The sequence below is a fragment of the Etheostoma cragini genome, chromosome 20 (genome assembly GCF_013103735.1).
Source record: "Etheostoma cragini isolate CJK2018 chromosome 20, CSU_Ecrag_1.0, whole genome shotgun sequence".
Taxonomy (NCBI): Eukaryota; Metazoa; Chordata; class Actinopteri; order Perciformes; family Percidae; genus Etheostoma; species Etheostoma cragini.
Genome location: NC_048426.1, coordinates 633,560 through 651,138, shown reverse-complemented (window position 1 = coordinate 651,138; position 17,579 = coordinate 633,560). Strand labels below are relative to the sequence as shown.

At 41.5% G+C, this 17,579-nt stretch overlaps 1 protein-coding gene and 1 long non-coding RNA gene across 2 annotated transcripts in view; one reads left to right on the top strand and one right to left on the bottom strand.

Moving 5' to 3' along the window:
- rab11fip5a (RAB11 family interacting protein 5a (class I)) overlaps nucleotides 1-1,263 on the bottom strand; it is a 28,495-nt gene extending 27,232 nt beyond the window's left edge. Inside the window, exon 1 of the mRNA XM_034857976.1 lies at nucleotides 436-1,263. Within this exon, the coding sequence (XP_034713867.1) occupies nucleotides 436-812 (377 nt within the window). The 5' untranslated portion in view covers nucleotides 813-1,263. The remainder of the gene's footprint in view (nucleotides 1-435) is intronic.
- LOC117935652 overlaps nucleotides 1-9,785 on the top strand; it is a 22,998-nt gene extending 13,213 nt beyond the window's left edge. Inside the window, exon 3 of the long non-coding RNA XR_004654801.1 lies at nucleotides 9,645-9,785. This is a non-coding gene — a long non-coding RNA (uncharacterized LOC117935652). The remainder of the gene's footprint in view (nucleotides 1-9,644) is intronic.
- Nucleotides 9,786-17,579: the final 7,794 nt, after the last annotated feature.

Genomic DNA, 17,579 nt, shown 5'->3' with positions numbered 1-17,579 from the left:
CCCCCCCCACTGGTCTACGCCATGCCTTAGCTATTGGGAAACAATATTCTAAGAACCCACAATAAAGCAAACACCTCGTAAGGACAGGCCGGAGAGAAGTTTCTAGAAGGTCTGGTTTTGATGGGGAACCCTTCCGCCTCAGTGAGGTGAATAGTGGTCAGATGTGCTCAGGGTTCATTTGGTGTCTGTGGGAGGAGGGAGGGTGTGTCTGCAGGGCCCTGATGCAGCACAACAGACTTGACAGCTGTGTTTATATCTGAGAACAAACTGTGAAGCAACTAAAACAGGGGAAAAGGCAGGCTGGATACACCCTGATGAGTTCAATGAACATGGGAAAACAGACAAAGTAATGGCAGATAAAGCATGCATGCATCTGCATGCTGACACCACACACACATACACACAGCTATGACATGTATAGACAGCTGAACTTACTCGTTTTTGACGTATCTAGTCTCATGAAAGACCTTATCCAGCTGGATCACCGCCTGCCCGAGGAACACGTCCATCCCAATGAGCGCCCGGTGCATTACGATGAGGACCAGCTCGTTGCTCCCAGCTGGATAGCTGCTACGCCCGCCGTTCTCCAGCACGCCGGGGTGCAGCTCGAACGAGCACTCCTCCCTCCACTCCGGCTCGGTAGTCTTCTCCAGCACGCAGGTCGAGTATTTCTCCTTACCCAGCTGAATGATAGTGTACACATCGCTGGTGCCGTGCTTGCCCTTGCCCCGTAAGCCCCTGCCTCTCAGCACCGTCACCTGGACGTGTGTCGGTAACCATTTCTGGTCCTCCTCCACGGTTAGCGAGGACATGTCCCCTCCAGACAGACAGACAGAACGACCAACCAACCGTCCGTCCTGCCGCGCACACCGCGACGAGGAGAGGCAACCGGGGATAGGTGCTGGTGGTGTCCGCCGCTTCCTCCCTGCTCCGGCTGTGCAGTCACATCAGCTCCGGGGTCGGCGGGCGGTGCCGCATTATGGCTGGCTGTCGTCTCTGCAAAGTTGCCGGCTTGTTTTGTGTCCTGGCTGGCTGCTCCCCGAGTTTCGCAGCAGTGTGTTCTGCGGCTGCAGCAGCGTCCGTCCCCGCGCGGTGTGTCTCTGCCTCTCTCCTGCCGCCGTGCCTTACGGGCCTCTCTGCGGGCAGCGACGTCACGCCTCTATCCTCCTTCTGCAGGACAAGGAAGTTCAACTCTGGTAACACAACACATGGGCTGCATGTACAAAGACTACACGAGCCTGCCCTGTGCTGGTATGTAGGGTGTGATATTTCAACCAAATCAAGTCCACTCCTCTAAAAGAATGTCAAACTCGCCTCTTTTTGGCAGTGATGACTATCTACACTGCTGACACCCTGATGGAGGCCTCTTAGCTATAAAAACATACTTTTGAGAACTCAACTTTTAAATATAAGCAAAATTACTTTGCTTAAAGTCATTTTTAAGCAACATAATAGGCTTACATAACCTACCTCCCACAGATTTACACCTCAATTGTTGTTTAACATCTGAAACTGTAAGAAATTGTAGCCTACTTTAGTGATTACTAAACATCAGACAACTTTGAAAAATGGCCATTACATCAGCCCATTGTGAATTCAGGTGTCTTGTTCCTTTCAACCAACAGTCTAAATCCTAAATACATTGCATTCACAATGCTAAAATTTGATGTAGAGATGTTCCTGTGCATGGGCATGCACAGAAAAGCCAATAGGAAGGACATCTGACTATGAATTGACCTGTGATTGACCAAAGTCTTCCATGAGGGCTAAATATTATGACCCTGAATAAGGAGCCAAATGAGGTGCAGAAGTCTAGTTTTATTTCAGGCCGCTTACATTACACATTACAATATGCTGAAAGATTATTATGGATGTTTCGCCCCCAATATTCTACCTACCACAGCTTTAAGATGCTGGAAGCAAAACACATTTGGCCTTCTTTTGTTAAAAAGTGACTTCAATGACTTAACAATAATGCAGATTAATTCTTTGTCTGTCTAATCTGTGAAACCTAATTTGTACTTTAGTGCACCTCATTTACAAGATAGTACAATATTATGTATTATGACTTATTTTACTTTTTTTTTTTTAATTTTTGTTAATACATACTGTGTGTATAAGTGTTTCTATTGTCTTTATCCTTCTTATATCTAGAGAATGTGTGACATGCACCGACAACACCATGACAAATTCCTTGTATGTATAAAAAACCTACTTGGCAATAATTCAGATTCTGATCTAGACATGCTTGTACTGTAGCCTGTATACATTTTCAAACAACAAGACTATAAGGAGGAAATGGCTTGAAAACTGGAAGTTTTATTTTACAAACCATTCCCAACTTGATATATTTTCCCAGAGCTTTCAACCATGTGATCCATTAGTATCAGTATTTAGCAATCCTGATCCATCAACTTTAGAGGTTCAATTGCCCTTTTTAAAGCCATGTAATCCCATCAGCCGGCCATGGAATTGGTGCAGCCCTTGTCTAAGAGTGCACTTACATTTAAACTACTTAAACTGGTGTATGTGTGGAGATTGAATTCAGAGGTGCACCCTAAAGCTACGCCAATGGGTCAAACGTCCCAGGCAGAATAACTGGCAGCCATTTTGGAGCCTTGTTGGCTTGGCTGGAGTTTAGTCTTCTCTGTCTGAGAGCAGACAGTCCGCACATGACGATCACATAAGAAACACATGTTAGTGCTTTTCTAAAAGGCTCTTTGGCAAAGGAAACCTTTCAAAATAAACTATTCTGGTAATCTTCGACACTATGAGTAACTTTTTCTACCTGCTCCCCTAAAATCAGTGCCAAATTTTAAATCCTCTTTCCCTGTTATTAAAAAATGTCTAATTTCATGCCATCATTTCTTACTTCATGCACCTGCAAACGTCTTGGCCCTTTTGCAAATTGGAACCTATTTGGCTTCCAATTGATTCTTGGATTGTACCACATTTGTAAGTTGCTCTGGACAAAAGCATCTGCCAAATGAATACTATAAATGTAAAAATGTAAACCAGATGGCAAAATGTGGAGTTACCAGTCTGCTTTAGATGTTGTAAGGAGCAGTCAGTTTTTTTTGCCTTGCTTTCACACTTTTATGTGGCATTTTTAACCATGCATCTCTCGTCATGGATGGCAAGTTCGGCCTGTTGGTCCACCATTTTAGTCCAGACTGAAACATTTCACTTCTACTATTTGATGGATTTACTATTTGAACATCCCCTGATGTTTCCTCACTCCACTGCAAGTTTCATATTTGTGAATTTAAATGAAATGTTTTGATAAGTATTGAATGAATTGCCATAAACTGAGGTACAGACATTCTTGTTTCCCTCAGGATGAACTGTAATTACTTTGGTCAGCCTTTAACGTTTCCTCCAGTGCCACCATTACAACTTTTTTTGTTGTCAAATACTTTTACAATGACTATCACAACTAATTAAACTCCCACCAGCCTCAGCCATAGTGCTAATAGTTACCAAATATTAGCATGCTAACAATATAAATTGTTATAACATGGTGAACATACTTGCTCACAGTGACAATGTCAACTGGCTAATGCTTAGCAAGTAGCTATAAGCATTAGCCAGTTGACATTGTCATTGTGAGCATAGCATGCTAATGTTAGCATTTAGCTCGTATCATGTCGATGCACCAAAAGTTTTGTTGTTACTTACATTATAACCAAGAATTCCTCATGGGGGGCGACATAAACTACAAACTATAGCCTGGGGCTGGAGTTAATACGACCTCTCTGTCCACACACTCACCTTCACGGAAGCACTCACTGCACTACTGATACTACTGAAATACATGTTTTATCCTGACCTATAGTAATATTTAATTTGGGTTTAATACATTGGTTTCAATTTAATCCTTAAAGGAACTCACCACGGTTTGTTGAAATGGAGTTTATCGCGGGCTCCCCTAGCTGTAGAAAGGTGGGCCGACACATTTTTTATCTCAGTGCATGCATTGTTTTAGTTCGGTAGCTAGTTAGCTTAGCGTAGTGAATGGAATCCTATGTTGCCGGTTAGCATGTTGTGTGTAAAAGTGAGTCAGCAAAAAGCAACAACAACCCAGTTACTTCTTGTGGCCTGCGTATTCACAACGAGTACAAATAGCAATGTAAATTAAGACTAGAGGATAATTGGGACAGTGCTTCGGCTGTCCTTCCACCCAATATAGTCCCAAATCAATATATACCAAGGAAATCATCTTGTCTCTATCTTTTTGGGTGTGAGCTGGTTTATGACAATAACGTATGGCCATTTAGTTGTTTTCTTTTGTGAAGCACCGTAGAAAAGAGCCCACCTACAGTTTGATATTCTACTATTATTAGTATCATATAGGCTGATGTTTATGATTTATATGGTGCAGGGGGTTTAATAGGAATCTGTGAAGTCTGATAAGACAGCCGTATGCACTACTTTCTGACTCAGCACTGCAGGCAGGACTTTCCAAACCCAAACCCCAAAGGTTGTGACATTAAGTCAACATCATTTAACCTGCAGTATTTTTGGCACATCCTGCTAGTGGTTTCGCAGGACGGTTTCACTAAATGTTTAGAAATTAGACCGAAACATGATTGCAGATTATTGCACATTGTAAGATGTTTTTAAATATTCACGCATCGGAACAGATGCTGCTGTTTTTCTGGAAACTGAGCTATCTGTCAGTGCTGCCTTATGTTTGTTAAATGTTTAATTTGCTTGTAGTGTCCTTGTGGCTGCTCATGTAATTTGTAGAGCAAGTTTCTTTTATCTTTTTCATACTAGTAGTGTTCTTCCTCTTTGTTTTGTTTTCATCCCTCGTTTCCCTCTTCCCAGCTGTCATTTTGTCCCCGGTTGACTTGCTTTCTTCAGTCTGTCTGAACTGATTTGACCTGCTGGTGTGACCCGGGGCGTGAGAGGTCACGTCTGCCTGAGAGTGACTGATGGGAGGACTGGCCCAGATAGTGTTGCTGCTGCCGCTGGTGATGTAATGCTGAACTGTGCACAGTTTACATGTGAGAAAATCCATAAATCAAGTGAAGCATTTGCTATTGCCTGGCCGGGTGACAGTGGACGGTGGCCTCAGCTTTAAGTCTTTTTACTGACCAACAAGTGAAAGGGATCATTCATTTAGGTTAGAAGTACTTATTTGTTAATTTGCATGCCTTAAAGGTATTTGTATCCTTTCTTTCTACAGTATCTGTGATTCACATCATCACTGTCACACAGGCAGACCACTCACATAGCTGAAGATAATTAAGCAACTGTAAGAAATATAAATCATTTTATTTAATTGGTAAAAAAAAAAAAAAATCTGATATCCACTCTATTATAGTCAATAGAGTTCAATTATCTTTTTTTCATGTGAAATTAGACAATTAATGAATTCATGAGTCTGTTTTCTTGACTAAATTTAGTTAGAAATATAAAAAAATGTGCAAATCAAGCACAAAGACACAGTTGTTTCTAAAGGGAGCCAAAATAAGATTTAAGATAAGCTGATTTGTCAACACTAAAACACTGATAATTCCTTCAAAAAACAAGAATACACACATGTAAAAAATAACCTGGATTGGGTAGTAGTGTACAAATATAATAATAATACTAAAAATAAAACTTAATGGGACTATTCAGCCCAACATATACTTTTACTCTAATAATTTACGTAGGGCAACATTTATTTGTTTTTGTACTTTTACGTCACAATTTGAGATTAGAATTTTAGCCATTTAGTTTTGAGATGTTTTCTTACATAGACCACTGGAATAGAATGCATGAATTTTGAAAACGGGAATAGTTAAAAGGTGAGTGCCTGCTTCCTCTACTGTCGATGAATGCTTTGTGTGACTGAATTGCCTTGTGATGTTTTCTTTATGGAACTTGTTCTCAGGTTTCTCCTGCAAAATGAGACTTAACCACAACTACATCAAACAGTTACACTTTTTCATACCTAAAAGCTTCCTGCACGGCACTGCGCAGCTCCTTTAATGCAGCTGGAGACATAGTCCATACTGGTAACTGCCGCCCACATGTGAAATACGGCATTTTGGGCCAATTCGTGCTGACAGGAAGAGGATTTTCTTTCTTTGAGGGTATTTTGACAGAAGCACTTGAGATTTTACACTCAGGTAAAGACCGAGTAAACAGACTGATCTCTGAAGTAGCAACCAAGGCGAGGGAGGCACTTAACAAACCTTTGTATCCATGAAATTTGAAGTGCAGGGAGAGTTTTTAGTCCAAAAATGTGGGTGATACAGCAGTCGGTATTCGTGCATATCTGACTAAAACTCCTCCTTCCCACTTCTTCATTTCTTTCCATCAGCAAACCCCCACAAAAACTCATCCTTGCTGTCCTCTCATTGGCTTATTTCCATAATTTTAATGTAGGAGAACCTTTTGGATTGTAATATTCAGAATGTTCTGAATCCCACACGTCCACCATTGCCTCCCTCCACGTTTTATTTGTCTACTGTGGTCACTTTATTTCAGATAGCAGGAATCTCTCCATGATGTTTCATGGGAAGTTCATTTCAATGGAAGCAGTAATGAGGTTTGAGAATAAAGAAGTTCTGAAATGGTGTATTCAAATGTGGAGGGAACATCTTTCTGATTTATGGTCCAGTCTGAGTTATGAGTTGGAATATGTCACAGAAATATTTTAGCGTGGACAAGATGGAGTTTGGGCTGTGGAAAGACGGGATTTTGGGCAAAGTCGTGAGGCAGGTTAGGTTGGTGGAAGTCCAGGCGTCATGGTTGTTCCGTCCAGACTCGCATCAAACAGCTTAAGCACATGCATGTTAATGTTGTGTTCTTTACCTCACTCGTCTCGGACTAACAGTTGGAAAGGAAGGAAAATTTGGGACATTTTAAAGACTTTTTTGAGTGTGTATTTGTGCATACCTTTTGCGTCTAAACTGTAAAAACTAAGCTAAAACAAACTAAAATGCAAAAGTGTCTGGCCTCAGTGTGACTACGTCACATAAATCCCTGTGCTGTATCCATGCAAATCAAAACACAGTTAATATGCAGGAATGGCTGACACGCTTTGCAGGAATTATGAAGGCTCGCCTTGGTTTTACCCTCACAGCCGAGAGATTTGATAAACACTTGGAAGAAAACACCTATAATACTTGTGTTTTATTTATTTTTTTGACTTTATTCTTCTTCATCTTTCTTTCACTGCTGCATTCCCAGTCCTGGAAACACAAGTCCTCCAGTTAGCAGTCAGAAGTGGGTTGCACACACACCAGCTGAGGCATGCAGCGCCCTCTGTTGGGCATCACCAGCCACAACAGTTAGAAGTTTCACTCAAACACTGTTTGCCCATGTGGACACTACAGTTCTTTGCAGATTGCTTACACACTGAAAATATAAGTATTACACAATTATCACAACCTTACACTCAAGGAGCAAAACATTAGCCCAGATGTCCACTTGTCAGCTTCACACTTATGGCAACACAATACACACAGTGATTTGCAAAACCCTAAACACACTTCTATACATTAGACACAGAAGTATATCATGATGTCACTTCCAAAGCACTGACTGTCAAATGACCCATGAGCCAATCTGTGAAACACAGCCACCAGGTGAGTAAACACACGATTGTGTAATCGTAGACACACCAATCGGGTTTAAGGACTATGTCAGATGGAGCAGGTAAGTCTTGTATCCTACACTGGATACAGCATTTTGTATTTGTCTGTTGTTTGCTGAGCTAACAGTGGTATGCACACTACTGGAGTAGCTTTATGAAAACTGGACATATTTAGTTGTTGATCCTCTATGTTGACTGATTTGGGTAAATGGAGAGACATAACTGATGTATTCCTCAGTGTGCAGCATAGGTCTTGTGTAGTGTTTGGTGAATTTCTAGTTTTTTTTTCAAATGCTTAAGCACTATTTAAAAACAGGGACCTTTTTTTTAAAAAAACACTACACACAATTAACACAACCTCACACCCAATCAGTAGAACACTTTGCAAAATGGAACACTCTTGCAAAAACTGTACACTAATTTATATTAAAAAAAGATTTAGTTTCATATGACTTCTCTTTGAACCAGTTACACACTGCTGTTGCTAACCTAAAACACTTTTAGCAATTCTACTTCCCAGTGATTATAGTACTGTAAATTAAGTACACAGACAAAGTGCAAAAATACAGTAAGTACACCAAACTGTGAATAAGACCAATGCTGCAGACTGAGGAAAAGATCATTTATTTCTCTCCATATACCCAAATCAGTCAACATGTCAACATGGAGGATCACAACAAAACATGTCCCGTTTTCAAAGAGCTACTATAGTAGTGTGCATAAAACTGGAAACAACAAAGTACAGGTTACAACCACAGAAAAAAAACAAAATGAAAATAAAGTACAGAAAATACTAATTTTTATAGTGCTTAATCCTGATTGGTGTGTCTACGATTAAGCAATCATGTCACGTTTTACTGCTGGAAATACTATGTCTCTCACTCATTAAAATGTGGGTGTGTTGTATACATGATCATTAAGAAAGTTAGATTGCATGATACAGAACAGCTCATAACAGACACTGTAAAGAGATTAATACTTTTTCCATGATAAAGGGCCAAATTGCCTATTATTTCCAAATACACCACAGGCCAACATGAGCGTTTTTAAGCCACCTAGCATCCCTCGACGTCCTCTAATCACACTATTTGAGAGCCCGAAAGGCATCTAACAGGCTCCAAATGAGGGGCTGCAATGTTTAGCAATATTGTTTTACAAACTAATCTCTCCAATTAAGATCTTATCCCCACCAATCATGAAGACGACAGAGAGATCTCTGTAGAAAGCCCCGTGAAGAGCTCAGGGCCTCATCAAAGAGAGATTCCTCATCTATTCTGGGAGCCGAGCTGCCAATCATCTCCTCATCAGGCTCACAGATTCATATCACAACAGCTGTTACATAACCACAGCTAATCCACATGTAAGAGTGATACATATACACACACACACTCACACATGGACTCACACACATGCACACACATATAAACACTCTGGTAGACAATAAGGGTCAGCAGCTGCCACACACACACACACACACACACACAAACACACACACTCACACACACACACACACACACACTTTCTGTGGAGCCAAGAGAAACAGATCCAGACCAGGCCCTGAGATGGATCCAGTTCAAGCACCAGAGTGCAAATGGCCCACTTAGAGTTTAAACTGGGTAATTAGAAACCTAATCAGGGCTCACTTTCTCACCCCAGATAAAGACGATGAAATGCTCCTGTCCTCGTACGTGAACCTCACACCGACACTGATTCACGGGGCCCAGAACTGCAGTGGACCGCCTGTAAACACACCGCACTACATTGGCAATATAGAATCAATATTTCAATGAATGAAAGAAGGCGCTATGAATCGAGCTTGAAGAAGCTGAAACTTGAAGATAAGTTAACGAATAGGAAGAGGTTCTTAATGGGATGGGGGACACCAGTTTGAGGATAATAACAGACGGCCCAGCTACATTTCAGACCAAAGTGTGGACCCATGGTTGATCTATAGTTGTGCTGCAGAATTGTGTTTTTTCTAACAGTTTGGACTTGCACTGAATGGAAACAAACCCCACATTTGTAATAAGAGTTCCAGTTTTTTTGGTAGTGTTGTGTTTTTCCCCTTTTTATAGCTGTGTGTATAACCTCAGACATCTTCCCTGGACATGTTGGCATCTTTGTTCTTTTACCCGTTTCTCTCAAACAGTACAGTGTATAATTGTTTACTGTAATTCTTATGTTGTGTTTGGTTTGTATCATTGTAGGATTGTCTGGCAATGTATTGATTATGGCAGAACTGATGTATTGGGATATTATCAGTATTGTGAGCTATGTCTTGTTTGTCATATCGTAATGTGAGATGTTCCCACATCTATCAACAAACATGGACAAAATTCCTCACATCTGCCAACCATCTTATACATGTTTAGATGTTTAGATGCTTCACGTAAAGTTTTACCATTCAAACAAACAAGTGTGTATTGTACACGACTGTGTCTGCATAGACACACACACTCGTGCCAGTTTGTCAGGTGGTTGTGGTTGCATCCCCTCCTGTCTGTTACGTCCCACTGCTGGGGGGCGGCAGCTGTTACTGAGCAGTGCCTAGGGGTGATACTGGTGTTACTGGGCTTTATGCAAACCCAAATATTTAGACTGTGTGCAGGAGATCAGGTATCTGCAGGACCATAATGAGTTTTTATCTGGACGGAACAGGAGAATCATGGAGCGACGGCTCTGATGAAGAACTGAACTCAAGACCTCCAAAAGCTTCTGAAGAACACTTTCAGTCATTTCTTTTCGTATGGCCTCTTTTTTTAATTTGCTCAATGAAATATCAGCAGCTAAATATGGTCAACAAAAAACGTTCCTTTCTGATTCATATCGTCTTCTGCCCACAAAGTACACATAATCCCAGTCAGAGAAAAAAACAGGGACACAGGGAGGGATTTTGTCTCTCAAAATAAAAGGTAGCTAATTGTTTACCAGCTAACCAATCAAATAAAAATAACTTACCTTTACATGCAGACAAGTCACTTCTGCAGCTTTGCCATCCCAATTGTTGGATAATAAACATTTTGTACACTTTAAGGAGTGCACTACTGCCTGTTCATGTTTTAGTAGACAAAGAAGAAATGGGGTTACATATATATAATCAGCTTCTCCAATGTTTTTTTCCCATGAGGTTCTTATTCATTGATGACAGGAAAGAAGATTTGAATCAGAATCCCCTTTAATGGCCGTGTAGCCTAAGTGTGAACGCATAGGAATTTGACTCTGGCTTTTTGTGCAGTTTGTGTAAATGTGTGGACGCATCTGGGACAGATCCGCTCTGTTTCCCTCCATGAAGAGAACTGAGTGTTAACCTTTCTAAACAGCACAGGAGAGATCATTCAGCGCCAAACGCCGTGCAGCCCCACAGAGCAGCAGACCCCCAGCTCGCCCTGCATGCTGCTGCCTTCAGGTGCAGTCATTCAGTAAAAAATAAAATAAAAAATACCTTTCAGGATGAGGCTGGATGCAATGAGGGAAACCTTGGACGTACGTTGTTGGTATAACGTCCAGACGCAGTTTCCACAGCAGAGAGTACAAGGACAATAAATCTGCATGGATGGTTTGACTGTGTATTTCCCAAATATCACCATATTGCATTCATTTTAACCTATTCAATAACTTGCTATAAAGGCATTGACAGGCAGACCTCATCCTCAGGAAACCCTGTAGCAAGACCCTGCATCCCATTAGTAAGCTGCCCCTGTTACATTGCAACCATTTTTGTCAGCATTTCATCCAAACAGTCACCTCAAACATTTTTTGCACGCCTATTCCATTTATTAATCTAAATGAATCGTGAATTGCCTACAGACTAATATTCCTGTAAATTGCTTTGTGTTGACAGCAACATAAAACCGGAGTCAGGTTTTCTGTAGGCCTGTGTGTTCACATAACTGGCCAATAAAGCTGATTCTGATTGATATAGGCCCAGTAAACAGGAGGGAGCTGATATTTCCGAGAGCCCGTGGACGCAGCGTGCGTCCCGCGGCCGGCAGACAGGTCCGCGGTGAACAGCTGGCTCGGAGCTCCCATAATACGGTGTTGGTTTACCAGCTCTGGGGGAATGTGGGCTCTCCCTTTGTAACGCCTAACCAGCGACTTAGTGCTCTTTGTCCGATTTCTATTTTAATTATCTGCTAAACTGCGGCTGAGGGCCATGTGGGAAAGAACCGAGAAGTGACCCCAGCAGGTGTCAATCATCCAGCAAGGAGGGGGACCTCATGTTCACATGCATGGGATCTAATGCAGCCAATAGGCCACACAAATAAATACAAATTAAAATTAAAAAAAACAGCTCTTGCAGGCTTTTTTTTTTCATTTCAAAACCAGGAAAAAAAAATTTGCTACTATACTAGTAGTAGAGAAAGTATTTAGATATTTCACTTGAATGTAGAAAAGTAAAAATAGCAATAGGCCTACTATTGTGGAAACGTTTTCAGTTCCAAGTAACTGCACTTAAAATCTTCCTCAAGTAGCCCGAAAGTCCAAAAGCATCAACATATAAAAGAACATTTAAGAATCACGTGGCCTGTATTATTGGATTATATTAGTGATGCATTCATGTTTCACTTGAATCACTTTATCAGTTTAATGTAGCAGCTGGTAAAGGTGGGGCTCATCTGAATCACTTCATATCCTGCTGGGGGGGGGGGGGGGGGGGGGGGGGGGGGGGGGGGGGGGGGGTACATCTAGCCTATAATAGGCTACATCTTCATTTATTAGTTGATTAATGTTTTGTATCTGAATCTGAAGAGTAACTAAAGCTGTGAGGCAAATGTAGTGAAGTACAATATCAACCTCGGAGATGTGACATATAGACCTATAAAGAAGCAGAAAGTGGAAATATTCAAATAATTGTACTTAAGTACAGTATTTGAGGAAATGCACTCAGTTGCACTCCACCACTGAATACTGCTGGTTCCCCCCCCCCCCCAATCAGTAAAGTGGTGATGATGTGAACATCTGTGTGATTAAGTTTGCTTTTGACGCCATCTGTTGGTCAGGGAACACGCTCTGCAGAATCAGTTTCTCTCCTCACATGATGCCTTTTTAAGAAAATAAATCATGCAGTTGATGAATATATTATTACTTGTTACATCATTGTTACATTTGTCCTTTCTTCGTGTTTGACAAAGTGTCTAATCTTGCTCAAAATCCCATTTCCTCTTAAGAAAAAGATGCAAATCCTCCTTACTTCCACTTGGTAATTGCACAATAATTCAGGTTGGAAAGATATTTTCCAGTTGTTTTTTTAATAATAAAGTGTTGTTTCTTAATAAACATGTAAGATGTCCAACATGAACCCACTACTGGCAGCTACTTTTAAACGAAAGGGACGTGCTTGAAGTGCAAAATAGAAGTGGTCACTTGACTAGTCATGCATATGGGAATCTATTTCATCCCTTCTGGATCAGAGTTGTAGAAGTCCTGGGTGGACGTTTGGGTTCAGGTAGTCTCACAGTGCCAGACCTAAGTCCACAGAGCACAGTGATCCCTTCGACTCATCACTTATGGTTCTTTAGAACAAATCCAAACGGGCCTGGTACCTGTTATGATGGTGTGTTAATTGGAAAAGAACGAAGACATAAGACATAAAGCTGACGAGAGTACCAGATATCTGAGGATTTGCTTTCTTTTTTACATTAATGGGGACAGGGTCTGTCACTACCTGCTTGATTTATTCATTGTGGTCATGTATCATTGCACAAACACTGCAGCTCTTTTCCTTTTAAAACCAACATTTCTCACATCATTTATATTGTGAACTTCTATTTTACACTAATAATCCCAACTTTTAAAGATTTATTTTTCTTTTCTCTTTCTTTTTCAATGTTACGCATTCCTGTCCTAATTCAGATTCCTTACACGTCAAATGTTTGTGAGAAATAAATCTGTTATAGTGTATACTGTCCTGTTATAGTGTCCACTCCTGAAAGATTTTACTATTGCCATCTATAAACCACATCTTTAAAATTTCTAAACACATTCCCCATCCCCTCCTTTGCTGTTACATAATACATCTGAGCCTCCACAGATGACCAACAATCATCTCAGTAGCAGCTAATAAGAGATCAAAACGGGGGGGAAACAAAGACGAGAAGAAATGGAAATCTCCGTCTTCAGCTCAGAGGAAGCCCTCTCCTGCTGTCTGCTCGTCTGTGCTGAATATTAAGTGACGGCCGGATGATTTGTCCTTGTGTTTGCCCTCCTCTGATACTTCCTCTCTGGGCGTCACGTCCCCCATGAAGAGGCTAATCTGCTCCCAGCGGGGCTCCTCCCAATGAAGAGCTGAGAAAAAACACTCAGACATACGAGCTGTTGTCCCCCGAGTCAATACAGAGTGGATCAGTCGGCCTTTTACATCGGCAGGGAGCAACACAGTTCTCACTATATTTAACATTTAAGCTCATAATTTGTTCTAATATTTAGTGCTAGTTGGGCATCATCATAACAACAGTGCTGTACCTTCATTTGTGTTGTTGTGTGGATCCATCAAGCGGGCAGGAAAAATAGCTAATCACAGCCAGAGTGAAGGAAGTAATACAAAACATGGGAATAAAAGGCAAAAAAAGCCTGTTAAAATGCATACATGTTCAAATTTTGTACATTAAAGAAGCAGAAATGGCCTTTATTCACAGCTGAAACCACATGCTTGTGCAGGCGGGAGACACTAAATTGACCCAAAAACTGAAAAAAAACATTGGTTCACAGCAAGAAGCATGTCTGTTGATGATGTTTCTTATTGTAACTGATAACTGGGAAACATGAACAACCTGAGTTTATGCTGAGAAATGTCACAATTCAGCTACAGAGGGTTTTAAAGGAGAAAAGTCCATTTTAGAGAAGAAAACCCAACAGCAGCCAAATCAAATCAAATGACCAGAATGCAACACACAGCAATAACTTTATTTTGAAAAGTATGCAATATTTTCTGGATTAGAAAAGCTCTCAGCACTCTCCTGAACACCCAGTACTATATGTATATGCAACATGTATGTTTACATTTGTTCTGTGGACAATAGGCAACCTGGGAGATGTAGTTAATGTAAAATAGTACATGAGGTAGAAAGAATGTACCATGAAATATCATCTTATACTGACACTTATAGCATCAACCACACACCCATTAACAGGACTTGGATCTGCAGCTATTCTAGATTTATTTCTTGTCTTTTAACCTTCAAATTGTTGTTTTTTGACTCACATGAGCAACAAACCAAGACTTTATTCTATCAGGTGAGTCTGTAGTCACCAACAAGCCCAAGAAGATGTCCTTTGTTTCAGCTTTATCAACAGAATGATGAAGAAAACATGCAGAGAGCGAGCCGCCTCCTTGCAGTCTTTAGGGGATTGAACTAATACAGTGGAACAAAAGAGAGAAGCAGATCTAAAGTGGAGCGAGCCCGGCGAGTTTAATGGAGCCCGGCTCACTGTTTGATGTCCCCGGGGAACGCAGGAATCATGTAAGCCCCCTGTAATTTACTGTTTGGGGTTGCCTGGGTAGGGATAAGTCCCATGAGGACCTTGTCCCAGTGTGTTTATAAAGTCTGGATTTGTAAAGCTGCTCTCGCTGACCCCTGCAGGTCAGGAGGTTAGAAGAGCAGCGTGACCCTCCTCAGGACTGAGTACAAGTGTGTGTTTGTGTGTGTGTGTGTGTGTGTGTGTGTGTGTGTGTGTGTGTGTAGATGAGATAAATGCCTGGAGAAAGAGACAGGTTGCTGGATACACTTCACATACAGGGAATAACAGTTATTTTAGCAAACATTTAAGGAACATTTTGTGACATTTTCATGTCTGTAAATGTCTCTTCACGCAAGTTGATGTCTCTTCATGTAAGTTACTGTCTATTCATGTAAGTAAATCTCTCTTCCTGTCTGTCTCTGTCCCGTCCCCTGGACTTTGAGGGGCGTCCAGACGTGCCAGAGGAGTCCCGGCGGTTCTTAACTGTCACGGTCAACTCCTCGGTAAAGGACAAAGGGAAGGTCAGGATTAAGAGGGACTGTTTGCTCTCTGAGGCCCTGCGTAGCCTTCAACCTGCCCTCCACACTGACACACTGACCACTGCTATTCATGGCAACCCCCCTCCTTTCATATCACACACTCAGACTATTAGGATCTTCATGCAATGTCTCTTCATATGAATAAATGTCTCTTTCGTAACAAAATAAACTCAATTTGTCACAAAGTGTTGTTGCTGTTAGGTATCTGCCGGGTTACCAGCGAGTTATTGTAGTATAGCAACGTAATTAACTTCGCAGCAACAGAAATATGGAGGATGAGCTGGCTAGTGGCAGCTTTTAAGTTCGTCGAGAGAAAAATCAAAGGAAAAGATGTCACAATTCTGTCAACGCTGTTTAATTGACAAGTGATCTCTGCAGGGCGGGAAAATAGACAATGAAGCGAGTGAACATATGTATAAGTGACAACACCTTAAGCCCATCATGCATGTCTCTCCCCAGCACAAAGCTTCTTAGGACCCCTTTTGAGTGCTAAACGACAGTGGGCACAACTGGAGTAACGTGTGCAAAAAACTCCAACTCCAGTCTGCACAGCAGCAGTTCATGTGGACCAAACTCTACTTCTTTTTCATCACTTGAACACAGTTTTCAGATCTCTACACACTTCTACCATGACTTTAACCACAACGTACACAACATTGTGGATTCAGAGCACTTTGTTCAGATGCAAACACACTGCTGTCACAACTGTTACCCACACAGATTTCAGTCTGGTGCCTATCAAACTCTGCTGATTGTAACTTTAGCTGAAAGACTAAGCAGGGGTCTTGTTTTAGACTAGTTAGTGAACATATACGGTGTTTATATAGCGACCAAACACATGATAAGAATTACAGTAAACAATTATACACTGTACTGTTTTAGAGAAACGGGTAGAAGAACAAAGATGCCAACAGGTCCAGGGAAGATGGCCTGTTTTGAGACGTGTGTTAAGAGTTGTGTTGCTTGGAATGAGTTCTGCAGCTGATGTGAACTGTTTAGCTCAGGTGACTGTTGGTGGTGCAGACTGTAGTTACAGTTTTACACATGTGGCTTCAGTTGTGATCACTGGTGTTTAGCAATCGGAAAAAACTGTAACTCTAAATAAAAATGTGGGGTTTGTCTTCATTCAGAGCAAGTCCTGAAAAAACTGTTAGAAAAAACACAATTGTGCAGCACAACAATGACGCAACCATAGAGTCACTGTGGGTCCACAACGAAGTTGGGCCATCTGTTATCATCCTTAAACTGGTGTCCCCCATCCCATTGAGAAGCTCTTCCTATTCGTTAACTTATCTTCTAGTTATCTTCTAGTTTCCCTGGTTTGTGCCATGAGTAGCCATGCAGCAGTCACGCTGGGTGTTTAGCAATAAAAAAAAACTTTAAAATACATCCTGGCTATCATTAAACTAGACTGGGCCCAGCTCAAGAGCACCTGGCACCTGTACCTGAGCATGTGTGTGTATTTCGGGCCTGTGTGTAGTGATTACTAACAAAACAGAGTGGAAACTGTAATTTCCCCACTGGGGATCAATACATACAAGTATAAATTAAAAAACACATATAATGAATTAATTCAAATTAATAACTCTCCATTCCGTTTACAATTGACCCATGTCCCAGAACAAATCATCTGGGTCCCTGCTATCAGACACAGGTTCTCATGCACCCTGGTATAAAATTCCTGGACCTTGTGATAGGACCATAGGACATAATTGGCCGCCCTCTGTTTTACAATGTATGCTGCTTCTTATTGATAACCACTTGTCCTAAGCGGCGTCATGCTACCCTGCATATTTCCCATCATCCTTCACGGCAGACCTGTCTGTCCCGTCCCCTGGACTTTATGGGGCGTCCAGACGTGCCAGAGGAGTCCCGGCGGTTCTTAACTGTCACGGTCAACTCCTCGGTGCAGGACAAAGGGAAGGTCAGGATTAAGAGGGACTGTTTGCTCTCTGAGGCCCTGCGTAGCCTTCAACCTGCCCTCCACA